General features: G+C 42.0%; 1 protein-coding gene across 4 annotated transcripts in view; it reads left to right on the top strand.

The window, feature by feature from the left end:
- Positions 1-27,680, top strand: part of FCHSD2 (FCH and double SH3 domains 2) — a 119,837-nt gene that overhangs the window by 5,972 nt on the left and 86,185 nt on the right. For all 4 annotated transcript variants that reach the window (XM_058856258.1, XM_058856265.1, XM_058856241.1 and 1 more), the window contains exon 3: positions 20,384-20,429. In XM_058856258.1, coding sequence (XP_058712241.1) covers positions 20,384-20,429 — 46 coding nt within the window. The remainder of the gene's footprint in view (positions 1-20,383; positions 20,430-27,680) is intronic.

The raw sequence follows: 27,680 nt of genomic DNA, 5'->3' as shown, positions 1-27,680 counted from the left end.
CACGGGTTTAAAGTCACTGTGTCACCCCAGCCTGATGGCCCTGTAGAAGGCACAGCTGCTGCTTTGTGAGTTACAGCTCTGGAAAATTCACCTTATTTAAGTCTTAACTCGTTTTGGCTGTCTGGATGTGTTGATCTACGTTGCTTCATCCTTTTAAGTCGTTTGAAATGAGATGTAAAGATTGCCTTATTTCTGTCTGAGGCAGAGTAACAATACAGTCCTTTCATTTGTTGGCTTCTGAATTTATTTTTTTTCAGGGTTTTTTTTCACATTCATAGCTTAAAAGCAATTGCCAAAAAGACAGGCTCACAATCTACTTGTGCTCCTGATAGGGGTGCAAATCTATGTACAAATACTTCCTTCTGTTTCCTTCCCTGTTCTGACCTTGTGGTTTCTGCCTCCTGACATTTTCTTTTTGATAGAGCTGCATTTCTCTGTGTCATTCACTTTGCTGCTGCTATACCTTTTTGGGGTGTCCTTGTGGGTCCCTTACTGCTCAGAATGTTCTGTGATTCTGTGATTTTCTATATTCCACCCTCTCCTCCAAAGCTCTGCCTTCTGATGATTCCTTCTTCCTTCCAATTTGTCAGCTTCTTCTTTTCTGTTTTTTTCTTCCTAGGTGCTTCATCTCCTCCCTTTCTTTAACCTTGTGAATTTTGATTAGTTCTCTCTTTCTGAGATTCTTTCCTATTTAATGCTCGTCAGAGCTACTGAAGATGTGTTAAGCCAAGTGGGGAGATCTTTTGGTTCTTCCTTACCAATCTGAGCCCTTCCCTGCCTTGGATGCTGTTGCTGGGCTGTCCCTCCTGCAGGTTGTGAGGGAAGCAGTAATTCCAGGGTAGGATTTGTGTTTCTGTGCTCAGGATGAGGACAGAGAACTCCTTCGATGCCTTAGCCTGTCGTAACAAGCCTGAGCGAGCAGCACAGATATTTAAAAAAAGAAAGTAAAAGTATGAATGAATTTACATCCGTGGCCAGCCAGTTCCTGCTCGTTTTAACATGTCATTTTCTGTGCTCAATTATGCTTTGTGGAAGCTTTTGCTGTTGGATATACTTTGTACTCCCTGGTGGAATTTGTGCTCCTGGAATCTGGCTGGCTGTGTTGGCAGGTTCCTGATAAAGGTTTATGGCAGCTGGGGCTGAGTGTGGAGTAGGGACCAGCAGCAGTTCCAGTTTTAAATACAGCAAATCTACAAGATCCCTTAAAAGATTCTGTGTTAGGGAAGAGCCTCATGGAGCTGTGGAAGGAGGAGCAGATGGAGAAAAAAAAAGCTGTAAAATAATATGTATTTACATGTGTGTGTAGCCATATGTATTAGAATTCCGTGAGAGATTATGAATAATTTTGAGAAATCTCTGCTTTTCCTGCCCCCAGGCATGGTGGTGGTGAGGAGTTTACCTTTCTTCCTGCTCTTTCCGGTCTCCAGCTGCAGGGAATACAATTTATTTGGATATTCCTGAACCTGGGCTCCAGAGCATGTTTGCCTCTGGCTAGTGGGTGTCTGATAAAGCTCCTTTTTAAAAAATTCATCTATCCACAAGCAGCTCCATCACTTTTTTCCCTTTATCCTGCTGAGAAATGTGTCCTTCCTTTTTCCTTCAAGGTCATTCCCTGCATTCAGCAGATGCAATTCTTGCCTCTGGTGTTTGGGGCTTTATTTCAGTAGGAGCAGAGTGATTTGCTGTGCTTACAGGTTCTGAAACCTGTAAACCTGCCAAAGTGGAAAGCAGTAGAGAATCAGAAAAATTCCCAAAAACAATGTGCAATATGTTATTTTTTTCTGGATTTGACTTACACTTGAGGCTTTCCTTTGTGTGACTGGAATATTTATTTCTTTAAAACTTCCAATTTTCTTACAAGCTGATGACATTTCTTTCCTCCTGGGTTGATCTTTCTCACCACTAGTGATTATTGTGACTTTATTTTGTACTTTAAATTTCTTTCCCAGGCTCTGCTAATTAGTTGAGGACACACAATTCTTTGCTCTAACACTAAATAAGCAGAAATTTCCAAATTTTTGAGAAAAGCTGGTGCAGTTACTTCTGAATAATATTCCATATAAAGATACCACAGATTCTGTGGTCTGGGCACATTACCTATAATTAGGCAGGGCTTTAATGAGATGCTCACATTCTTGACGGAATTAAAATCTGGTGATGTTTTGACTGGAACTGTTTGAGGGAAGCTTGGAATGTACTTTAAAAAAAGCTGTTGCCTACTGGGTGTGGAAATCCAAGTTCTGAGAAAAAAAAATAAGAGTTTTAGTATAAACATGGCCACAGTGTAATGATTCAGGCCTGTCTTGGCACAGTGGAATTGAGAAGAGGACCACATTCCTTCTTTTTTTTTATCCCTGACAAACAAAAATTAATGGATCTCCTGTTTTAGTATTTCTGAGTACTTTTCAACTGATGGAAATTACATAATCAAAAGATGATATTTTTTTTGTTCGCTTTTTCATAGCAGAACTAATAGTGTAAAAAGCGCCCAAGAAACCATCTCTCACATCAGAATGTTAACTCTTTTTTTCCCCGTTCTTTTTCTCTGAGGTTTGCATTTGAATGAGCTTTTTTCTTCTCAGAGCAATCCCAACACATTCTCTGGAAGTCTGATTTTTAAGGACTTTCAGGAGAACCTGGGCTTGTTCTGTTAAGCTGTGGCTTTAGTGTGAGTTTGTCTTCCAAGACATAATAAGAGGATTTAGGTTCTGAGTACAACTCCTTGCCAAAAGTTGCATTTTCACTTTTGACTCATGCCCCGTTTTTAAGAACGAAGTCTTTAGTTTGCAGAAAGTCGTGTGGGTTTGATTTTATTTTTTTTTCCCCCTGAATTTTATCCAAGCATGGCTTTTGCTGGACTTAACTCTTGTTTTTCACCATGATGTTATTTGGCAGAGCTCTGGGAAACCAGCAGCTGCCATGAAGTCCTGTAGAGTTGCCTTTGGTACAGATTTTTATGGGGACAATTGCAATGTATGTTAAAATATATGGCTCAGGGTAGTTCTGAAGGAACAGACAGCTCTTCCTTTGATCCACTTGTTCAAACTCAAGGTGCTTCTTGGGTTTTCATTCTTCTTCATCACAACACCTCTGTGGTGAAGGCTTTCCCTCAAGGCTTTTCATCCCAGCTCCTTGAAACCCCTGTGTGTAAAGGGGAATGGAGGGTGTTGGGGACATCCCACAAACGTCACAATAAGCTGTGCTGGAAAGAGGAAGAGCATTCTTCCCATTCCAGGCACAACCAGTGTGGCCTAGCCTGATTTCCTGTGGTGGGGTGTTGTCACAGAGTCATGGAATATCCTGATGGAATGGGCCCATTAGGATCATCCAGTGCAACTCCAGGCCCTGCAAACACCCCAAAACCTCCCTGTGCCTGAGAGCATTGTCCAAAGGTTCTTGAAGTCAGGCTTGGTGCTGTCTCCAACCCCTGGGGAGCCTGTTCAGTGTCTGACCACCCTGTGTGGGAAGAGCCTTTTATCCTTTATCCAGCCTCAACCTTTAGTTTTTTAGTTTGGTGCCAAAAGGTTTATTTTACACGTTTTGCTGCCTTTGCCAATATTCCATCAGGAGACCTCAGAAACCTTGTGCCTTTTCAGTGCTAGCATCCTGAAAAATGATGGGAATGGGATTATTGAATCCCATTTTTTTCCAGAAAAGGTGCTCAAGTACTGTGGTTATCTTGGTTGCAGAGAACTTGGTGTCCTTACTTTTCTTGTCATTCCCAGCTGGTCCTTGGGATCAGCCTCTCCTGCTCCCAGTGAACTTTTGACCCAACTAATATCTTATTTTACACATGGTGATTTTGGTTTTCTGATTAATATGCATCTGATTTTAATTTTTTTTTTTCTCAGTAAAATCAATGACCTTGTTTAATCATGTTGATTGCTTCCTGCATATGAGAGGACACAGAAAAAGTGTTCTGCATTTACACTTTTAAAAACTGTCATTTGAAAAAAGGCTAAAACCTTATCAAACTCGAGTTGCTCTGGTCAAATGCTTGCGGTGTAAACTGGTTTATAATGGCTCAATATGGTGCTTTTCTGACTGTTTTTTATAGTAGGTTTTAAAATTTTAATAACATTTTTCCAAAATGCATGGTAAGAATATATTAACTTGGGGGCTTGTTATTGACTGTAAGCTTGTAAGTGTTGGGTTGTGTTTATTTATGGAGTAAATGCAATATTTCCAATTAAACTTGAGGAAAGAGAGGGAAAGTATTGAATTAATGGTTGTAAGTCTTGGGTTGTGTTTATTTAGGAAGCAAATGGAATATTTCCAATTGAAACTTGAGGAAAGAGAGTAACTAAAAAAAAATCTATTGAAATCTAGCTATTTTTTCCCTGTGTGCTACTGTAAGCATGGAGAGTCCATTCTCAGACTTTTAAAATTATTCATAACCTTCGGAGATGTTCCTTCTAAGAGCCTTTGGAGTTATTTTAAGCGATCCTTTCTTTGTGCCACTGTGAGAACAGTTTGGGCCAATCCCCAGTGGCTCTGAGAAGGTTGTTCACACACTCCTCTCTCCTCCTGCGCCAGCTCCACCAAACATCCTTTTAATGAGACAGACAAAACGCACTGGTGTCTAATTTTATGAGCAGAGCTCAGCCATGCAGAAGACTTTCGAAGATTTATGGTGGTAAAGCCACTAAGTATAGTTATTTCTAGCCAGATGCAAGCCAGTGTTAGTGGGGAAAATGTTGGCACTTAAGGCCATGTTTAAATGCATACAATCCTGAGCATACATAAGATTTTTTGAGAGGGCTCTGCTGTGTTCTGTTTCATTTTTGAAGGAAAAAAAAAGGAAGATGCAAAAAAACTGAGCAAGCCACAATTTTTCTTGAGGGTATGATACTCTGAGATGAGCTCAGATCAGAAGTGCCTTTAAAAATCTTTGCATGTAAGAATGAATCATATATTTGTAGAATGGTTTTGGGGGGGAGGGGGACATTAAAACTCATCTAGTGCCACCCCCTGCCGTGGCAGGGATGCCTCCCACCATCCCAGGTTGCTCCAAGCCCCATCCAGCCTGGCCTTGGACACTTCCAGGGATCTAGGGGCAGCCACAGCTTCTCTGGGAACCTGTGCCAGGGCCTGCCCACCCTCACAGGGAACAATTCCTACCCAATATCCTATTTAATCCTACCCTCTGGATAGCCCCATCCTTCCGTTGTGTCAATTGCACTGCTCAGCTTGGCGTCGTCTGCAAATTGGAAATCTGGGAATTCACTTAACTGTATAAAAGGTGGAATTACTTTTATTTCAAGGTTTGAGAGCGACAGAGATGAGGGGCTGAGGTTCTTGAAAAATGAAGTAAAATTGACCCCTATTTTTCAGTCTTTCAGCAGGGAGTAAAATAGTTGTAATCTCTTGACATAATTGTGAATTTCTGTCTTGAAACATGGCCATGTGTTACGCTGCTGAATTTCTGTTAATGTTTGACCTGAAAATCATTCCCATCCTAAAGCCAGGCAGAGGCAGAAAAGACATGCTAGATTGCCTTGTGAATTTAAAAGAATATTCAGAAAAGCAGTAATAGGCAGTGTTACGGTGTCTTCATTTCTAGCAGCTGCTTTTTATAGTCCTGGTGTGTTCCCAGCCTGGTTTTAGCCTGTGTTATCTCTAAATGTACTTTGCTCATTTTCAGCTGTGTTGCCACTGGTGAGAAAGGGCATAGATGGCAGTGGCTTCCCATGTTATTTTAATGTGCTTGTTGTTTATGAAGTTTTCTTTAATGTTAATTGATCTTGTGTGATTGTTTCTAATTATCTCTCTGTGATCTGAGCTGGCTGAGTAAGAGGACAAGTACATATCACTGCCTAGTAACACCTAATTAAGAAAGAGGTCCTGCTTTTGAATTTCCTCTTTGTCTTCTCATTCTTCTTCTGTTCTCAACTCTGTTCAGCTGGAGTTGTGTGAAGAGAGATGGGACAGGGAACGACTGGAGAGGATCCAGCAGGATGGGAGCACCTCGCTTATGGGGAAAGGTTGATGGAACTGGGCTGTTCAGCCTCGAGAACAGACAACTGAGAGAGGATCTTACCAATGCATACAAATATTTGCAGGCCAGGTGCCAAGAGGATGGGGCCAGACTCTTTCCAGTGACAGGACAAGGGGAAATGGGCACAAACTGGAATGCGGGAAGTTCCCCTTGAATATGAGGAAAAAAACCTACTGTGAGGTGACAGAGCATATGGACGAGGCTGCTCAGAGAGTTTCTGCGATCTCCTTCTCTGGACTTATTCAAAACTGCTTTGGGTGAACCTGCTTTGGCTGGGGAGTTGGTCTGGGGGAGTCTCCAGAGGTCACTTCTAGCCATAACCATTCCATGGTTGTGTGATTTGGTGAGATTAAGAGAGGACCATCACAAGGGTGTTTTGGGTTTTTTTGTCACGAGTCACAGCAAAGCCCAAACCTTTGTATTTCAATAACTTTATTGAACCAGCTCCTGCGGCGTTGGCTTACAGTGGTAAACTTAAGGTGCTTCACTGCACCAACAATACCAGGATGCTCTTTAAAAGTAGATTTGCCTCCAGGGCACACCTCGAAAGACCCTCTCATCCAACCCTACAAGGCGAAGGGAACCTGGATGAAGTTACATCTGTATCTTGAAAACCTCCACAATGGGGACTCTACGCGTCTCTTGGGGGGGTTGTTCCTGATACTGATGCTCTCTTTCTAAAATGTGGGAATTTGGAAGCAAAAGATTCAAGGCTCATGATTTGATTTCCTCTGGATCTCTGAGCAGTCTCGTCTTTGCAGTTGAGAGAACATCAGTTCTCTGTGTAGGAAACGTTAGTATTTTTGGGGTACTTGTACAACTAGTGTCTTTGGGATTGTTCGTGGGAGTTGTAGCTGTTCCTTGTATCCCACATTTCCACCCAGTAATAGAAAAGAGATGAGAGAAAAGTAATTTCTGCAGTTGCAGGAAGACTGGTTTGTACCTCCTTCTTAGCTCTTTTCTGTGTGTTTCAAATCAAAGCAAAAGCTCAGAATTGTAACAGTGTGGGAGGTGTTGAGTCTCTCGAATCACTATAAATAGTGGCAGACTTGGGAGGACTTGGGAAAGCTTGGGAACTGCTCTAGTTCCCTTTGGGAATCTCATTTTTTTCCTCCTGTGATGTCCAGGCTTTCAGGAGAGCATCTGCCTAAAACCTTCTGATTTGGCTGAATTTACGCAGAGCTTGTGAGTGATGTGCATTCTCTTCATTTTAGGCTAAAAATGCAAACAAACTTTTTTCTAGACATTGTTCATCCATATTTGTATTAATTGATGTGAAAGCAGATTGTAGTTAATTGCTATGAGCTAATCAGCTGCGTAGAAAACAAAGGAGGCCCTATATTCTAGCTTTTCTAAGCATTTGAAGCTTAGGCTTTTCTGCTGAGGAGGTGAACGTAATCTTTGTGATTAGAAGAGTTTTTCATTTGGAAACATGCAGAATTTTGATTGTAGTATCCAGACAGTGGTTGAAGTTGGTGTTGCAGTCTGCCTCTTGTTGGCGAAACGTGGCTGAACTTGATCCCTAATGCCAGAGGAGTGGAATCCTCTGTTTGTCTGTTGGGCATTTTTGGTACTCAAAAAAGAGTTTAAAAAACCTGCATAAAGACTTTGATCATCCTCTAACGTGCCACTGATAAAAATGTCCTTTAATTCCTTGTCTGCACGTGCTTCCTGTGTGCTCCCTCTTCTTTCAGTAAGAGGCTGCTCTCTTCATCCTAGCAAAGAGGAGCGAAGGTACGTTTCTTTTCCCTGAAACCGAGCGTGGCCGTGTTATTATTCCTGATTTCCTGGGGAGACTTGGACTTGTGACTTGTGTGTCCTGCAGCCAAGGTTTGCTGTTCCTGCGGGGCTCTGCTGTGCCTCAGGAATGCGGCCGTCACAGCGCTCTTTGTTGCCGAGTTTGGGGTGGTGTTTGGAACACCCCAGGCCCGGGTTATGAAGTGCCTCGAGCTTTGATCTGCCCTGAGAAGTTCCTTTGAGTTGGTGGGGGTGCTTTGATGTTCTCTGCTCACTGCCTGCCAAGTCCTTCTGGTGGAGGTGCAGTGCAGAGCTGTTGTCCAGTTCAGAACCAAGACCTCATCTCTCCACGCATCCAAACATTTCTTTACTCTCAGGGAGCAAACGGATCTCTCTGCTGGAGGAGTTTGTCCGTCGTAGTTGAGATTTTTTTTGGTTCTAAATTTAGCAGGTTAGCTCAATACTGTGCTAGAGGAGGGCTGGGCCCTTTTGTTGACACAGCTCGCTGGATGTTTGAAATGCCTTTTGCCTTCTCTGCACCCAGCTGTGCTGCTGAACTGGCAGCCCAGAGGCAGCCGACAGGAAAGGCTGGGAGAGTTGGGATTGTTCAGCCTGGAAAAGAGAAGCCTTGATGTGACCTAATTGCCCCTTCCAGGACTTGAAATGAGCCCCTAAGAAAGATGGAGAGAGACTTGAGACAAGGGCATGGAATGCCAGGACGAGGGGCATGACTTCAGACTGCTAAAGAGCAGGGCTGGTTGGGTTTTGGGAGGCAAGTTCTTCTCTGTGAGGGTGGTGAGGCCCTGGCACAGGGTGCCCAGAGAAGCTGTGGCTGCCCCTGGATCCCTGGAAGTGTCCAAGGCCAAGTGGGACAGGGCTTGGAACAACCTGGGATAGTGGAAGGTGTCCCTGCCCATGGCATGGGGTGGGACTACTGAGCTTTCAAGTCCCTTCCCACCCTAACCACACTGCGAGTCTGTGACTCTATAACAAACCTTTAATAACAGCCCTGTTCTGGTTTTACTGGAACTCAGGAAAAATGGTTTTATCTGTATTATACTCCATATGTGCTTGAAGCAGGTGATGGTGCTGCAGGTAGTAAGCAAGATCAGTATTCTTGTCAGTCGCAAGAACACAGGATGACTTGACCACTTTCAGATATCTTTTCCATATCCTTTTTTTTTGTTGGCAATAAACTGAAATGTCTCCCTTTGGGAAAAAGTTTATAAGGAATATTTGTGTTCAGGGAATGACTGGACATGGCACTTGGTGGTGCCAAGGTAGTGATCAGTCAAAACTTGGACTCGATGATCTCAGAGGTCTTTTCCAACCTAAATGATTCTGTGATTCTGACATATATCTACAGATAGATTTTAGAAATTGTGCCACATGTTTTCAGTGAGCTGTTACCTTTTACTGACTTAAAAAATAACTGTACATCTACTACATCTACTGTACTCTTCTAAAACAGGGTGATTGTCCTTTGAGGAAAAAACCCATTATAGCAATTATTACAACCTGTAGAATCCATTAAAATACAGAATTTGACTTACATCAGTATTAGTGACAATGAAACCTCGTGAAGGGCATCATTTAAAATTGAAGCACTTGTATTAAGACTGTAGGAAAAGAAAGGAGAGAAGTCTTTGTAATAAACCTGGGTGGCACTGTCAAGATTCCTAAAATGTGACAGATGAGTAAAGTAAGAGCTCCAAGGTGGTTGTTGCCTAGTACAAAACCTTTTGCAGATCCAGGATGAAATAAGAAGCATGAATGATGAAATGTGTCTTGGCTTCTTGCTGTTAAGCAAATGGGGATCAAAGAAACTCCTCATATTCCTGTTTTCTAAAAGCTCCTGGTAGACAGTCTGATTTACAACATCCTAGGCTGCTTTTCTTTTTTTTTTCTGAAAGGGAAATGCCTTGGATATGATGAATCAGGTTTGGGGAAGCTATAGAAATGTACCCTTGTATTTGTCTAAATGGTATCTCCCCCTAATGTTTGCTTAGTTTCCCATTTTAAAACAAAAACTCATTAGTGATCATTTTAAATACGCTTAAGCTCTGAAACCAATCCTTGTATTTGTTGTGAATGTTAATGCTATAAAGAGGGCACGCTTTTATTTTGAAAAGGGTGAATGAAATGCTCACACTCACCAGCAGCTTTCTGGCGGTTCTTTTTTGTTTTCTTTTTTTTATTCTACTGAAGGAAAAACTATTGTTTTAGCATTGTTTTGTGTCTGGGTGTCATGTTCCTCTGATCACATGCTGCACTGCTAATACTTCTCTGAGACAAATTGCTGAAAACATTGGCTAGGTTTGAGGTTGCAAGAATTCTCTATATATAGTGACAGAATTGATTTTTTTTTTTTTGGGTCTGTTGCTAGTGGCAACTCATCCTAATCCCAAACTGTACAGTAATGTGATTTATGGGGAGTACATTGCTCTCTAGTGAATGTTGTCTGGAATTTTTTTTCTCTTAGCATTGCTACAGGGGCACTGTTCAGGCACGAGGTAAAAGATATTTCATGGTTTATCATAGGTTGTGTGGATTAGAACATTTAAAATGATGAATAAAATCATAGCCCAAAAATGCATTTGGGGAAAAGCTGCTTTGTTGGTTTTGATAGATTTATAAAGGAGAATTCTCGTTACTCTCATTAATTGGGAGCTTGTGCTGATAAAAATCGCAGCTATCTCCTGTTTAAGGCCCAGTTTGCTTGTGGGTACTTTCACACCAAGCGTTTTTCATGTGTGTCAATATTTTTTGTTTAAATCAAATTTTAGCATGAAAAAGCTTCAGTTATAAACATTGCCAAGATATGTTACGTATGTTCTGATATGTCCTGTATGTTGTAAAGAGCAATTAAAACTGGCTTGTGCCAGTTGTGATTGACCTCTAAATGTCCTGCTAAAAACCGTGCCTTTATAACTCTGCGTGTGGGGAAGTTTCAGGTTTGAAGAGCATCAGTTAAAGTACTGTGAGTAAGCAACACTCTCTTGGAAATCCAAATGGGTTTTTTTGGAAGGGACATTTTGTAGCAGTGGGAAATCATTCGTGTTTGCTCATGATGATCATCAAGGTCTTTTCCCACCTGAACCATTCTGTGCGTGAGAACTTGTGAAGTCAAGACGTTCAAAGTTAAGACTTTCTGGCTTTTGTTTTTCAAAGCAGGAGCTCATGTATCTGCTCTCTGTGGGCATGGAAGGCAGAGTTATTACTCCTTTGAGTTGAGTGGGGCTAGAACAGTTGTGCCTGCAGTTGCTTGAGGGGATAGCAGGAGGATGATCCCGATACTGAAAATTGTGTGTGAAAACTGGAGTAAAAACAAGTGTAGTTGGATGCTGGCAGCACAGGCAGGAGATTGCTTTTGTCACAAAGATATTATGCCCAGCTTTGATTCCTTGGTTATATAGCTTGCTATATCCTGATGCATTGAAATATTGGTTGAAATATTTTCAGCTTTAATACCTCTGTTTACTTTCAGGCGAATTTTCCTTCCGTGTACTTCTATCTTAGTTGAGGATAAGTGAAGATTTAAAGGGTAAACATTCCAAAGGACAAATGGTAGCAAAGCTGTCGGAGCTGATTAATTTGAGGTGTGAGATGAGCAGGCTTCTAATTGCAGGGCAGAGATAGAGAATCCAGTGCAGTTGTGAGTTACTGTAAATCCTCTGTGTAGCGGAAGGAGGGAGCAGGGCTCCTCAGGGTAGTAAAATGTTCTGTAGTAGCTGAATCAACAAGGGATTACTGTGTGCTTGGCTTCTAAAGGGATGGGGCGGATATTGTAGCTCCTGTTTGCTCGGGGAAAAACTGTTAGAAAATCGTGAGATGCGTTGTAGAAAGGAATTTGTAGAGGAGAGAAGAGCTCTGCTGTGGTACAGGATGTTTGAACTGCCAGTTACTCCCTTTCTGCAGGAATTTATGAAGCTCTGTTCGGAAGAGCTATTTTAAGACTAAAGAGGAGACAGTACAGTGTATGTACATTAAAGTCAGGTTTTAAAAAAGGCCACTTTTATTTCTTTTGTGCTTGCCAGAGAACTTGAGCAGTGCACTGAGGTAAGCAGAAAGTCAGGGCTTGCCAGCGAGCTGCAGGAAGGAGAGCTGAATTCCTTGACTCAGCAAGCCAAGAGTTTCCTGATGTTACAAATATTTGTGCTTCACGAGTTGTAAAGATGCCCTTCACACATCTGCTGAGATCAGGCAGACCTCAAGTGAATCCACATGCAGGAAATGTCACTGGTTTCTCATGCTGGGTCAGAGAACTTCTTTGTGGACAAAAGTTTAGGCTGTGGGTGACCTCACCAGGGTGGTTTTGAGTTTGTTCTGCTGCCTCATGTGCTTTCACAGCTGGTGGGACCTTGGCCTGCCCAGCAACGTTCTTGTTAAAAATCTTGGCCTGGAGGCCACGTTCGCACCGCGTTGGGATGTTTGTGGTGTGAGAACTGCTCATTGCCCGCACTTGCCGTGGGAGGGGAGGCTGGTGTTCGGAATCCTGTCCAGACTGGTGGTGGCTTGGGCTTCTGTGACCACAGATTGCCTTCAGGACCTGGAGATGCACCGTCATGAGAGCAGAATTCAGCTCCTTCACGCAGCTGGTGGGCAGAGTCTCCTGAGAAACAGCCAGGAGTGATGGGTTCAGCTTAGTTTTCCTAAGGGAGACGTCCAGAGAGCTAAGGAGCAGCCCATCCCGTTGTGTGGGAAGGTCAGGAATTTCAGCAGAAGCCCCTCATGGCTGAGCAGGGAGAGCATGTGACAGTGGGCTGTGAGGGAGGAGTATGAAAGCTTTGCTTGGCTGCTCAAGGACAGCATCAGTGACACCTGCAGCTGGTCAGGGACGTGAAGAGTGCATGGAGGGATGCTCCAGGAATGGGAGCAGCAAGACATTTTCTGAGGCAGCCTAGTGATGGGCTCTAGGGAAGGGTCTGCAGTACTCAGCAGTTTTATTTCCCCCACTCAGCCTTTTCTGGGGAAATCTTTCCCTTTCCTGATGTCTAGGAAAACCTTAGCATGTAATGTGGGAAGAAGAGCCGAGGTAATGCTCTGATGCTGATGAACGTATTTCTACAAGAGCTGGGGGAAGAATTCCATGTGTGTACGTGTGTCTGTGCTGAAGGGCATGGATGTGATGTAATGTGGGAGAGCAAGTTTAACTGGAGACCAGGCAAATAAAGCCAAAATCCAAGCAGCAAAACGGTGTTTGAACAGTGCTGTTAAACACCGTTAGGTACAGTAACTTCTTGTGGAGTTTATTTAATAGGTGGTGCAAAATCTACTGCAGGAAAGGCAATAGTGGCAGTGCTGATATTATTCAAACCTGACATGGAACTTTTGCTCCTTGATAAAAATGCTGCTGAACTGCCTATTTCTAAGCAATAACATAAACCTGGCAGGTGACAGCATGCATATAAAACAGTCATCTTTCTAGGAAGGGATCTGTTTCATTCAGATGATATAAAACCATTGAACAAAAGAGTTTGTTATTTTTAAAACCACACGTAAAGGTTGTGATTTGCTGTAATTTGACCTCTGGTGATTTTTTTCTTGAAGTGGCTGAAAAGGAACCTAAAATATTCTGTGCAAGTGGAGACACTGGTCTTAAATGAAATGCAAGCGATTTTCTCCTTGCTTACAATTTATTAATTTCTTCAGTTGTCTTTTTGCAAGAGCAAAGGCATGAGATCAACCCTTAGAGTCAGAACTGGTTTTACTGAAATTTGGGGATGTTGAAATTCAATACAGTTAGCCAGAAAGTGATTGGAGGCATCTGGATTCCCTGGTGAGGTGTCTTTGCTGATGATTTTGTGGTGGTCTGACAGTACAGAGAGTACTGCAATCAAGGAGTTAATTTTTTTACATGATGTAATTAAGGTGAAACTTCACTTGCCACGCTTTGTCTGGGGTGAAATTTTTCATATATAAATTATAAATATTATTAGTGGTGTTCAGCGATCAGTGTTGGAGGAGTTTTGCTGGGAAAAGGGAAAGTCAGTCTACAAAAATCTGAATTTGGAGTCTTGGGTACTTTGTGACAAGGTGGACAAGGGGAATGGATTTGGACTAAAAAGAGAGTAGGTTTAGATTACATATTAGCAGGAAGGGTATTAAGAAGAATTTCTTCCCTGTGAGGGTGGGGAGGCCTTGGCACTGTTTCCCAGAGAAGCTGTGGCTGTCTCTGGATCCCTGGAAGAGTCCAGGTTGGACACTGGGGCTTGGAGCAACCTGGCATTGTGGAAGGTGTCCATGCCCATGGCAGGGGGTGGGGAATGGGATGTTCTATAAAGTCCTCTCTGACCATAACCACTAAGATTCTGTGAAGTATATTCCAATCTTTAATAACCTGGTAGTTGCACTGCCATGATTTCTGCAGCCTGTGTACAGATAACTTCAGAAACAGTGGTGTTCTGAGAAATAATTTACCCTTCAGACACTCAGAATTTTATGCAAATCTTCTAAAACATTTCTGTAGTGATAATTCTGTTTAGTAAAGAGAAAAACCACGAAGAGGAGCTTATTGCATGCGGTGTTTGAGAGTCTTGTCATGCTGAATAATTCCTGTAGATTCATTATTGCTCCAGGTATGTTGTCTTTGTCTCTGCTGGACATGGGGAGGGAATATTAATGCAGTGTGTCCCTGCATACATGGGTGTTCCTGGAGTCCCTCATTAGCCATGCAGCTGCTGCTGTGTTATCTTATCTCAGCATTTATTGCTAACCCTTGCCCTGAACAGAGCCACGGGGATGATTTATGTTGGCTGGAGTATTTGGGATTCAGTTTTGCCTTTGTTTGACAGTGACACACCTGTCCTTAAATTAAAAACCAGATAACAGCAGTTGTTTAGTTGCACTGTATTGATTCATTATAGTGCATTTTTCATGTTGCTGGGGAGAAGTGGGAGAAGGCATCCACATAAAAGTACTGAATTAAACCAAACAAGGATGCTGTCATTCCTTAAGAAAACCTGTTTTCCTTCAAGGGGGGACAAAACATTTTGGCCCATTCCCTCCTCCCAAGTATTTCAGGACTGCTCCCCTTTGGATTCTGTAATGGAAGCTGGCATTCCAAAGGATGTTTTAATTCAGTGTCGTGGTCTGGGGAAGGGGCTGGAGCCCCAGGAGGGGCTGAGGGAGCTGGGAAAGGGGCTCGGCCTGGAGAAAAGGAGGCTCAGGGGGAATTTTCTGCACAATTCCCTGCCAGGAGGGGACATCCAGGGGGGTCAGACTCTGCTCCCAGGGAACAGAGACAGGAGGAGAGGGAATGGCCTCAGGCTGAGCCAGGGGAGGCTCAGGTTGGACATCAGCAGGAATTTCTTCATGGAGATGATTGTCAAGCATTGGCAGGGGCTGCCTAGGGAGGTTTCAAGTCCCCATCCTTGGAGGTGTCCAAGGAAGGAGTGGAGGTGGCACTCAGTGCTCTGCGCTGGGGACAGGGTGAGGATTGGGCACAGCTTGGACTCGATGATCCCTTGAGGTTTTTTTCCATCATTAATGAATCTATGACTTGGCAAGATAAATGCCATCATTTTGAACATCCCTTCTTCCTTCTTCTTTCCCCAGCTTTTATTGTTGAGCACAATGCTGTGTGGTCTGGGGTCACTTGGGGTCAGCTGTCCTGACTGGGTCCCCTCCCAGTTTCTTACACTCTAATGTGAAGAGTTTGCCCAGAGCAGCTGTGGCTGCCCCTGGATCCCTGGAAGTGTCCAAGGCCAGGCTGGACTGGGCTTGGAAAAACCTGGGATAGCGGAAGGTGTCTCTGCCCATGGCAGGGGCTGGAACAAGATGATTATTAAGGTCCTTCCTAGCCCAGCCCATTCTGTGGTGTGAGGAGCAGGAAAGGCTTTGAGCTGTGCAAGCAGTGCTCAGCAGTAACGGGAACATCCCTGAGTTATCTGTGTGCGGAACTTTGTGTTCTCAGCACAAATCCCAGGCACAGCCCCATCCCAGCTACTGTGCAGAAAATTAACTCCATCCCAGCCAAGCCCAGCACTGTGAGCTGTGGCCTGTCCAATGGAACTGCAGGACTTGGAGCTTACTGGGACTCCAGAGGTGCAGTGGGACAGTTCCCTGTCACCTTGGAAAGGTCTTGGCAGTCGGGAGAGCTTCCTGATGACTGCAGAAAGGCAGGTGCTGGACACTTTTTCAAAGACCACAGCTGCTGGGGAACAGCAGCTGCTCATCTTTACCTTAATTCATGGGAAAATTACACCTCAAAACCTCCTTGAAACCATTTTTGAGGCTTCTCTTCTATTCCTTGAAAGGGCATGAAGGTGATTTGGAGCAGCCAGCATGGCTCCCAAGGGCAAAAGGTGCTTGACTGCATTTAAGGAAAGCTGGCAGTGCATGTGTTGCTCAGTGAGACCTTTGACACAGTCCTGTAGCACCTTTTCAGCCATGCTAGGAACACATGGACTGATAGCTGGGTGGAAAATTGGCTAGGCTTCCCAAGTCTAAGTGTTGGGGTGCAGTGCCAAGTGCAGCTGGGATCTTTCAGAGGTCAATGGACCAGTGCTGCTCCATGACTTCAGTCACAGCCTGGGTGGTGGGATGGAGCTTTTGGCAAGCTGAAGGAGCCTGTTAAATTGGGGGAGAACACTGATAGGCTGGAGGCAGGGCTGTGTCCAGGGTGACAGGAGCTGTCAGGAAGACTCTGGAAGGTCAACAAAGGCAAATGCCAAGTTTAGAGGCATTCCAGCAGGTCAGGCTGGGACTCCAGGCTGGAATTTCAATGCCATCCTGGACAGAAGCACTTCACTGCATGTCTTCACTGCTAAAGAGATTGGTAAGGAGTGATTTGTGGACAGTAATTCATAAATATCATCTTTATCTTCCCAGCCGTAATGCAATATGCTTATTTATTCTCTCTGCCTTACTAAAAATCATTCAAAATCATTTAAAGTCTGTGATGGTTTAAAAGGAGCTCAAGAAAGAATAAATACAAATAAATTCAACAATATTTGGGGTTGATTAAGGCTGATAGAGTGTTTTTTGTCACTGGGCCAAACCAGCTTCTTCTCTTCTCCCTTCTCATGTTTTTAAAGGAAAATTTTGGAGTGAGTGTTTACAAAAAAAAAGAGCAGGATAGTATTATTTTGAACATGATTGCACATTGAATGTGTGTGTGCTCTCAGTGTACATTATAAGCACAAGTTGTAATGTCATAATTTTCCACTGACATGTGTTCTAGCTGTCAGGAATTATCCTTGATCTACTTTCTGGGAAGCTGGAAATTTTCGGGTATTTCAAAATTCACTGATTCATCTGCTCAGGTGTTAGTGGATTGAGTCAGGTTTAACCCAGCTGCAAAGTGCTCTGCAATTCTTAGGGAGATTTACTTCAGCAACTTTTGATGGGGTGAATTAATTTCAGGTCAAGGTCAATCAAAAGGCCTGTTTCTTTAGCCTAATGTTTTTGGATGTTTGGAGTGTGATACTAATTCATCTGTTTTCTGAGGCTTTGTGTTAATTGTAAGGATTGTAAAATTTCATTAAATAGTCAAAACAATTTGTCTGAATGTTGATAGCCAAAAAAACCCACAAACACAAACTGCTGTTGTCAGGTAAGCTGTATGAATTTTCCAGTTAATACTTCGGGTTTTTGATCATTATCATCATCTTGCATGAGAAATAGTTCCAAATGGGACTCAGGCCTTGCCTGGTTCATTGTTGAATTTCTCAGCCTTAGAATAGAAATGCATTCACTGGTGCAAATTTAGCCTCTTCTTTTATTCAAGAGCCCTGAACATGAAGTGTGTGTTTACGTTTTTGCATAGCTCTGCATGGAATTAAATTTTTATACAGTGACTAATTCACTTTCTGGTTTTCAGGGTGTCACTGGGTTTACCTTTCTTCTGTGCAAGCTGTGACTTTGATCTTCAGATTTGTACAACTGCAAAATATTGGCAGACGTGGCATTGTCTTATAAAACACTAATGTACATTTTAATGTTCTTATATTGATTTTTCATGAAGGTGTGAGCTTTACACATTTCCAGCCCAAGTGGACATCCATGAAATAATTAAGCCCATCTGTTTCTCCTGTTTCCCTGTAGGAAAACTTAATGAAATGTGATTCTCCACTGACCTGAGTCCTTAATTCACATTGTTATGCTCTTTTACAATGGGAATATAAAAAGATACCTCTATATTTCATAGCATCTGTTACCTTTAATGGGATATCAGTGCTGGGAATACATGCCAGTGGTTGAAATTTGGGGGTGGGAATTTGCAGTGAGGGCTCAGCACTAGAAAAAGTGGCATTAGCAAAGTGGGGATGGCAGGAAGAGAAGTTTTCTTTCTCCTGCTCTCTTAGAATTCCCTGGTCTCACAGAGCCTGAGCAAAAATGGGGAGAAGGGAATAAATGTATTGCATTAATGTTGTCAGGATAAAGAAGATATTTAGGAATTACTGTCTGCAAACTAAGATGGCTTTCTGGGGAATGCAATTCTGGTGTTTCCTGTATTTAGTTAATGGCTACTTTGAGAAAAAGATGTAAAAGTGGATATTAATGCTCCTTAGTTTAAAAAAACACAAAATAATGTTCCTGCTTTCTTGCAGACTCATCAATTCATGTCTTAAAAAGTTACCAGTAGCTAGAGAACATGTTATTACTTCATGGAAACAAATGTTTCCTTATATGAATGGATTTGAAAGTCCATCCTGAAGGACAGTAAGGTTAAGACTGTCCCAGCTGTGCACTTAAAATCTGGATACACATATCAAAGTTTTCACACTGCCCAAGTTAAGAAACTATGATGCGTTTATTAGTCAGATTTCTCTTTTCCCCTGCTCAAAATAATTTTCTCCTGGGAAATGTGCTGACTTCAGCCTCCTCTTTCACCATGTTTTGTAATACATTCATAGTTGTCATAGAAGGATTGCTGTATAAACTGTCCCAAGGTTAAAAGCTGCTTTGTGTTGGACCAAGGGAGGGAAGCACAGTCCCAAAGCCGCGGGGAGCACCGGCTCCAAGGAATGCAGACGGCTGATCCCGACGGCCTTTCCGTACTTAGCCAATTTCTTCATTCACCAAAACAAATTTAAATATTGGGTACATCATCCTGCCAACTATTTCCCCATTTAAAATACAGAACAAAATCTAAAACTAAAATATTTTTCATAGGGAGGTGCTGCTGTGCAATCCATTCTCTTTCTGCCAGAGCTTGTGGTCGATCCAATTCCAAGATTTCAGTTGGTTTTGGGAGTCAGTCTGATTCCCATGTTATTTTGTAATCCTACACAAGGGCTGGTTGGATGTTTTTGTTTTTCTTCTCTGGTGCAAAACTTCTAATGCAGAAAGTTTTTGGGGATGTCTCAGGCTTCCTGCTTGTCACAGTCATCGTTTTTCAATTAATTTAAGAGGAATTTGGTTTGAATGGGGTGGGGAAAAAAAGCTCAGGTGAGCATCACAACTTCACATCCAGGTTTGGTGTAACTCAGCCCTGATTCTATGCTTTGAAATGCAGTTAGCTGAGCATTGGAAAATAACTTAGTTTGCCTAAAATATTCCCAGATTCACGTTCCAAAGACTGCTGCTTGTTTTCTTCTACCTTTTCCATATTGATAACACATTTCAGTTATTCCTTAGAGTTATTTGTGCAGCTCTTTATACTTCTGATAGAGTCTCTTCAGAGGAAAGTTGTGGTTCCTAGGTGTTTGCTAAACTGACTGGGATACTGGATTTTGGAACAGGAGATCTTAAATGTGGTTATAATATTATCTGGAATATTTGGATTGCTTTACAAAGGAAATTCATTCACAGGCATTGTGGCCAACCTCACCTGTTCCTATCGAGGTGTTTCATATGGGAGTCACGCAGCCCTTGGAGCCCACCTGGGCTACACCAGGGAGGTTGGAGAAGTTTAACTGTTGGAGCTGGAATGTGGCCAGATCTTTTGGGCTGCCATTGGTCTGGCAAGAATTTTCAGCAATCATGATGCATTTAAACTTTTGTTTTATATTTCGTTGGGGAAGCTGAGCCTGTGGCATGTGGATAACTCTTCATGGATGAAATGGAGTAGACAGGAATAAAAGGAGCCTGTCCAGAGCTCCTTTTTATTGAGTTAACTTTATTAGAGGGTGTTCCTGAGGTGTGGTTTGTTTTTATTGGGATGTCACCAGAATTACTGTGTAACTAATTTAAATATAATTTGATTTTTTTGGTGCCTCTAGTGTAGTCTTAAGCTGAGTAGTTAGTGCTATAACTTAAAGAAAATAACTAATCAAAATAAGTCTGAAGAAAATTAATTAAGTCTGTCTAGATACATAAAGCCAAATCCTGTTGTGTGCTCCCAAATTCCTCCCTTGGCTGTACCACTGGAAAGCTGATGAGTTTTTCATGAAGAAAATGCTATTTATGCCTGGGAACCGAATAGTCCTGGGAACTGAGTTTGCCCAATAAAACTTGGAAATTCAGCTATCACATATGTGAAGTCCACACAAGGTCGTTGCTGGGCTACTGATGTGCACTTGTCAAACCATTTCCCTTTTCTGTTGTTGTTTCACTCTGCAGACTGCCTAGCGGAAGCTCCTTTTAAAGTAAATTATTGAATTTGTAGAGTTTTGCTCTCTGTGTTAATGGATTTTGACTAAATTATTGAATTTGAAGTGTTTTGCTTAATGTTCTAATAGAATTTCTTCACTCTTCTTTCAGAGCATTCAGTCAGAAAAGAGCTGCAATTGAGAAAGAATATGCACAGGTAGGTTCTGGAATAATTTTGATGGCTGTGGCATTGTTCTGTTGGGATAATTTGTTAATCAGCAAATTATCATGGTGTATGTTATTTTAATTTATTTTTTCCATAAATTATTTACTGTGAAAATGTGTTGAAGTTCTGAATCAGTTTGGTCTATACAGGGCTTAGGGCCATTCTATATTTTCATGTATTTTGACTTGAGGAAGTTCTGGATTACAGAAAACATTTTTAACATTTTTTTCCCAATTGTTATAAAGTCAAACTCCGTGTGGTTTTCTCAGAAGTCAGTGTGAAACTTGAGTGAAAGGTAAAATCGGGTCAATTAGAGGGAGAGGAAATGTTCTGGCTTACTCGGTCCAAAATAAATTTAAATTCACATTCTTCAATAAGAGCAGCTTCCCATTCATCTGAAATAAAAGCGGATTTGGCCTCATGCTTGTGATAGGGAGTGGAATGAATTTTGATTTGTTTTGTGAGAAAAGAGGGAGGATTGCTTTTTCTCCCCTGGTCCAAAATTAGAAAGCATCTAATGAAGGGCAGCTGCCTGTTTAATTTACAGTAAAGGCTCTTGGAGCTTAAGTACAACAGATTAAAAAGACATTAATTTATTTTAAAATAGATTAAAGGTAGAATAAAATCCAAGGGAGTGAGCTGGTGGAGCTCAGTATGCCATAAATCCAAGTGGAGATGTGCCTGATGTGGAATGTGAGAACACAAGCTGTCACTAGGCTGCTTCCAAGTGCAGTTTGTAGGATGTCATGTTAAACATCCTTTCAGTCCTCGGTGCTGCCTCACCCCCAAAACACACAGAGCAAATGTGTTCTGGGGCCAGACTTCACTGTCACTTGGGAAAAGATGATTCCTGTGCCTGTGATGGATGGGTTTTTAGTGCTGGATTTTCTGCATGTCTTCTCAGCTTAAAACTCCTCTGAAGACCCTTCCTAAATCATGTGGAATTTGTGCTGAATTAAGCCCACTCACTGACAATAGTGCCATAAGTTTTTGGTGCTCCTATTCTTTCTCTGGATATCAATTTGCCTTGGCAAGTATCAATTCCATTGCCAGCTGATTTTTCATTTTTTCAAGATGATTCCATTGCCAGCTAAATTTGATTAAATACCTGAATTTTTCAAAGGCGGTGCCTCCCGAAGCTGTGGTTAAAAATATGTATTCTTGAGCGATTTCTTTAAACTGATGTAGAAAATTTACCAGTTCTTAATACATTTTTCCATTAGACACTGGGAATGTCTTTTATATGCAGAGACACAACAGTCGCTGCATTTAGGGAATAGTCGTGATAAGTTGGAAAAATAATTACACTCTGCGCTTCGGAAAGCTCAGACTTAACAACTGAGGCTTTCAGCTCCTTGGATTTAAACCCCCCCAGCTTTGCAGCAATGCAGCTGCAGCATTTGAGATTCACTGAATGGCTGTTGATATGAATGAAGTCTTGTGGGATCACTTCCTTGGATTGCTGATAAGTGCACAGCTCCAAAACAACGTTGGATGCTTCTTCGAGGGCCTCTAAAAGGATTTCTGTTTTGGAGGTGGTAATAAAATTTCACATAAAGCCTTTTGGGGAGGGAAGTTGTGCTCCAAATAAGTGGGAAGTCGCATTCATCAGCAGTGGGATATTCCTTTACAACTAGTTATAAAGGGAGCTGGAAATGCTCAGTAGTTTACGAAGCCAGATTTCTAAACCTTTTCACAGATTCTCTCCAAATGCCTCTTGTCACCTTAGGGAATTTGGAATATTCTGACATCTGACTTTTTTTTGGCAAGTTAGAAGCAGTGGAAGGGTGGCCAGTGAAAATAAGTTTCCCAGAACTGAACGCTTTGTTGGTTTAAAAAAAACTGTAGGTTGGTGCCCTGCACTTGGGTGCCAAGTTTCTAAACACAGAGTGCTTTTGTTGGGAGCAGGAGAACCTGTCCAAAGGCAAGTGAAACACCCCAGCCCAGTGTTTATAACTTGCCCCTAATTACATGGTAAGTGGTGCAAATGTATGTGATGAATTACAGGGCCTGGATTTAAATTTCCCTGCTCTTAGTTTGTCCAGGTTTTTTTGCGTTGTGTTTTCACCCGGCTCTACCTGTTGCCTTTGAAGGTTTTTGGAGCAATTTTTTGCTTTTTGTCCATCTCCATTGCGTTCTTTCCTGGCTTTTCTAGGCTGTGTCATGGTATAAATGGGAGAAGGATCCAGTGTATCAGCAATTCTGCAGTTTTCTAGATCAGTTGGGATTCTGCACTCAGCTCTTCCACTTGTATTTTTAGTCTTGCTTTATTTAATATGTGCTTGGAGGCTTACCTTAATATTCAGAAATGAGAGTTTAGAAAGGTTCTCATTTCCCATTAACAGTATGCCTGCTAATAGCATTTAAATTGCAATTTTATATTGTTATTATTAGCTGTTCTCCATGATTAATAAGCTGCCTGAAATCAATGGCTGAGAACAGTCTTACGGTGAAAGAACAGTTTTCTGAATGTGTGCTTTTGCTGCTACCTACAAAAAATCCATTTTACCCAGCACGTTAAATAGATAAAATGTTGGTTTTTTGGGGTTTTTCATGAGATCATAAATACATCTGAGCTGCAGTTACTATTATTTCACACTTTTAGCTCAAGAGACTAGCCTCTCACAGTCTGGGAACACACAGATGACCTTCCTTGTCATGTTTTGGTTTTGCTTGATGTTTCATTATCATTGTTTCAGAGTAAAACGTGACTCCAGGCAATCAGCATGGCCTGGCCCCTTGGAATTTGCAAGTAACCTCAAGGAGGTTGAGTTTCCCTGCATGCTAATGAGATTCTAATTGTAGTACCTCAGCTAAAGGCACTGATGTTATACAAAAAAGGTGGAAGAGCCCATTCCCTGAGCTACATTTTAAGTGAGGCACAAGTAGAAGTATCTGCTCAGGTTGTTTTTAGAAGAGGCAGTAATCGTTAGGATATTTTTTATCCTCTCTGTATTTTTCAGAGGTCAAGTGAACATTGAAGAGCTGTGGGTGCTGAGTAAAACCAGCTTATCTGACATCAGGAGGGGACAGGGCACTCGGTGTTGATTGCTGTGTCTGTGGCACTGAGAAAACTTCATGCATTTAAAACATTTTCAAATGTGGAGAAAAGTTAATGTAGTTTATAGACACAGAGTTCCGTTGGCAGCTCCTCATATCCATGGTGGTGGTCAGGAGAGGAGCCTTAAATGCGGTGAAATGGATGTGAGAGGGAAAAGCAGCTGGAGATGGAGTGAGAGGAGCAGGGGAGGTGGATGTAAGCAGACACCATGGTCACCCTTACCCATTTCCCTCACCCTGTGTCTCACCAGACCTAGAAAACACACTCATTTCAAGATGTCAGAATATATGCATTAATATTTCCTAAAAAACGACAATATTCCTGTGGCAGTTTTTGTCTGTATAATGTGTGCATGTATATAAAGCAGATAATAAATAAACATAGCATGATTTATTTTATATCTTTATATATATTATATGTAACTTATTTATGTATTTACCAGAATGTAGTGGTTTTCCTTTAAAATCAAAGTAGAAGTTGACCATTTCTTTTACTGTATCCTGAAAAGGGTGCCAAGCTGCTCAGTGGCCTTTTGAACAATTTATCAGAGGATTAAAATTGTAAGGGTTAAAATCAGACATTCCCACCATGCCTTAGTAACTTCTGCCATGGCTCATTTTTCTTCTTTGCTGTTCTTTATCATGTATTCCAACACTTTGTGAAAATTAACTGATTTATCTTTATCCTGTGAAGACTGGAAAGGTGATGGTATTTCCCTCGTAAGGAATGAGAGAAATGGAGGGAATTTTAGCCAAAATAACACAAGTCTCTGATAGAGTGGAAACTAAACTCTTTTGAAAATACACTGATTTATTGCGGCATTTCAGTGGTGACTGTAGGAGCAGGAGGATGGCAAAGACTGTGCAGGAACAGCTGGGAGATTTGGGAATGGTGCTGTAAATGGTTCTGTAAATAGAACCCTGTCAGCATGGAACACCAGTCACCTGGATTGATTCCTAAATCCCACCAGACAAAACAGCTGCAGCATGGCAAACACAGCCTTACAACAGGCTTGGAATACAAAAAAAAAAAAAAAATTCCGGAGTGAAGCAAAGTCTTTCCTCTGCCTCCGAGCTACAGAGCCCCTGAAGCGGCAGGAAAAAATAACTTGAGGTACCTGCCCTGCAAACCCAGCAAGCAGCTTTCCATTAGATCATTATTCCCTGCAGTCTGGGCAGAATGGGTTGGATTTTTTAATCCCAAAGGATACAGGAGGTTGCTGTGGGAGAGCAGGAAGAGATTGTGGACTTTAAGGGTGGGTCCCCGATTTGGGGACAAACAAGGAGCAGCCGTAGGTTGACTGCTCAGGAGCTGTTTTGTTAACAGATGAACTTAAGTTACTTGTTTCTTCCTGTGAGGATGATTTTAGAGTTACTGCAGTGCTAAACCTCCCTCTAGAGTATTTCTGTATTAGTTAAGACATCTGTCTCGGTTTTGTTTGATGGTGAAATCGATGACTTTTGTAATCATGCAGTAATTTAAGAAAAAACTGGGAAATTATTTTGTGTGTATGTATGGAAGATATATTTATAAGACTTAGGACACTTCATTTTTTAGGGAATTAGGATCTTTGACTTCTGTATTCCAGATACTGTGATGGGAGTTCAGTTTGTAATTAGCCCATGTACAGAAACTGAGTTGGTTTATCTTTTATCTCAGGCTTATCTTAGGAAAGAATTTAGCTGTCATTCCTTGATTTCTCTGCAGAGAAACTTTCACTTGTAGCACATGAGTGCATTAGGTTGAAATTTCCATCCTGGGTACCCTGAGCTGAATGGTTGCTGTATCTGGATATATTTGATAGCAATTCATTTGAAAGACAACAAATTGCTTTGAAACCCATCTGTGCATTAATTGTATTTTCAAACTTTCTGTAGGAAACATTAGGAAAAGCTCAGACTGAAATCTTTTTCCAGGAATGAACTTACTGAGTGTCTACAAGTGTTGGTTTTATCATTGTGTCTGTTTTAAAAGACAGACAAAATACTCCAAAAACAAACAAACAAACCCAGCCTGTGCGCAGTGATCCTGGAGGCTTGAGGTGCTTCACCTGTGCTACCCAAAGTTGTGGCAGAGCTTTGAGGTACCTTCTTGCTATTTTGGTGGTAGTGTTGAAGACCATTTTAGGAGGCATTCAGTGTGCTGGTTTAATTGAATATGAAAATCCTGGTTTTGTCCACCAGCCCTGGGGAATGTTCTTCTCCCAGTTCAGAGCCTGGAGGAGACTTTGTGCTGGTCTTTATCCAAGTTCCCTTTTTTCCCAGTGGTGGCTGTGTGAATGTGCCACCTCTTTCTCTTAGCAGAGCTCATTTCTTACCTGTACAGAGAGAACAGCTGCTGGAATCCTATGATCCAAGGTCTGACTTGAACATTCCACCTTTCCTGTTGCAGGAATTTCTATAGGAGAAGGCACAGACCCACAGAAGCTTCGTGTGTGGCTTTACTTCGGATGTTGATCCCTGAAGCTTGGTTGGCACATCTACTTGGGGGAGGGGGAAAAGCTGTATCCAAGAAACCTCTGGATCCAATAGCAAAAATGCCAGTCATTCAGGCCTATTCCTGCACTGAGTCATATTCCCCCATGGATCCTTAAGGGCTGTGAGGCTCCTCTTTTTCCTTCCTTCGGAATCTTGCTGTGGTTGATCCTGTCTGTCATAGATGACTGTGTCAGACAGGTTTGCTTGTAAACCATCTGTGCTGCTTCCCATGGGCTTCCTCCTGCTCTTTCATGGATCCTGGGAACCAGGGAGGGTGTGTGGAGCCTTCAGAAGGAGCTGATACTTGCTTGGCGATGATATCTTTGGTTTATACCCATGAATTGTTCCCTGTGAGGGAGGTGAGGGCATGGAACAGGGTGCCCAGAGAAGCTGTGACTGCCCCTGGATCCCTGGAAGTGTCAAAGGCCAGGCTGGACAGAGCTTGGAGGAACGTGGGACAGTGGGAGGTGTTCCCTGCCTGTGGCAGGGTGGCACTGGGTGATTTTCAAAGTCCCTTCCAACCCAAGCCATTCTGGGATTCTGTGACTTAATTTCTTTAGGATAATCACTAGTGTTTTCTAAACGAGCTTTGAATTCATTAGGTAAAAAAACTCAGAGTAAGACCTGTGTTTCAACCTGGGTCATGAGCAATCACTTTCAGTCTTTGTTCCTTGCCATATTCCAGAAAAATCTCAAGTTCAGTGTGGAATGCCTGTGATTTCAGATATATCTGAAACAGTTTTGTTCGTTTGTTTCAAATCTCAGCACGACTAACTTTCCATTTTTTGGGAGAGGATCCGTAGCACTTTGCAGTCACTGCCTGGTGTGGAGATCATACATATTGATGTCCTGGTTCGGTCCTTTCAGCCATGGTGGCTCACAATAAATCAGCAGAACTTGCTGCTTCCAGAAAGAAAACACCTGCCTGGTGCTACCTTTGGATTATGTTCTCCATTCACAGCACCGGGATATCCATAAGCAGGGCAGGAAAATGAAGTGTAGGACTCCGTGGCTATTCAGGCCATTCTTCCTGACAAAGCATGGAGAATCAGTGGCCGTGAAGGCCACAAAGACTGATCTGCTCCATTTCATAAATGGTTAGGAGCACTATTGTGAATTTTAGAATAACTTGTAGAGACAAGTTTGACAAATCAGGTGTTATAATGGGATTATTGATACTATTCTGCACTTGTCACAGTTCAACCTCTTAGTGCACGTTTCCCTTTTCTCCCCCAAACAAGAAGCTCTTTAGAATTCTCTATATTAAATGTCCGTTTAACTTTTAATATAATATACTTTTCCTGGAACAAAGACTGTGGGTCTATGAGTGACATTCCAAACAATATTATCGTTGACCTTCTCTTTTTATGTAGATTTTGCATTCAGTTGTTCGTGTACTTTTCCAGCTCCAAGAAACACACATGTCAGAACTTAAACTGGGGGGAAAAGTGGGATATCTGATTTTGGTCTCGTCTCACTGGTTGTTCTGTTAGAAGAAAAATTAAAATGCCCTACACTGTAGTATTAGTCCATTTAAAAAGAATTTTAAAAGGCAGCCTTTTAAAAATGCTTAGCTATCTGCTACAGTTTTTATGGAATTCTTTAGGTTAAAATAATATTTCTCTAAGAACAGAGGAGGACTGTCAGCTTCTATTTTCAGTGAAAACATCTAGTTCCTTATAAAGAGGCTGCTAAGCTTAGAAT

Source organism: Poecile atricapillus, chromosome 1 (genome assembly GCF_030490865.1).
Source record: "Poecile atricapillus isolate bPoeAtr1 chromosome 1, bPoeAtr1.hap1, whole genome shotgun sequence".
In the NCBI taxonomy this organism is placed as follows: Eukaryota; Metazoa; Chordata; class Aves; order Passeriformes; family Paridae; genus Poecile; species Poecile atricapillus.
Note: the sequence above shows the minus strand (reverse complement) of the source record. Positions and strands in the feature narration are given on the sequence as shown.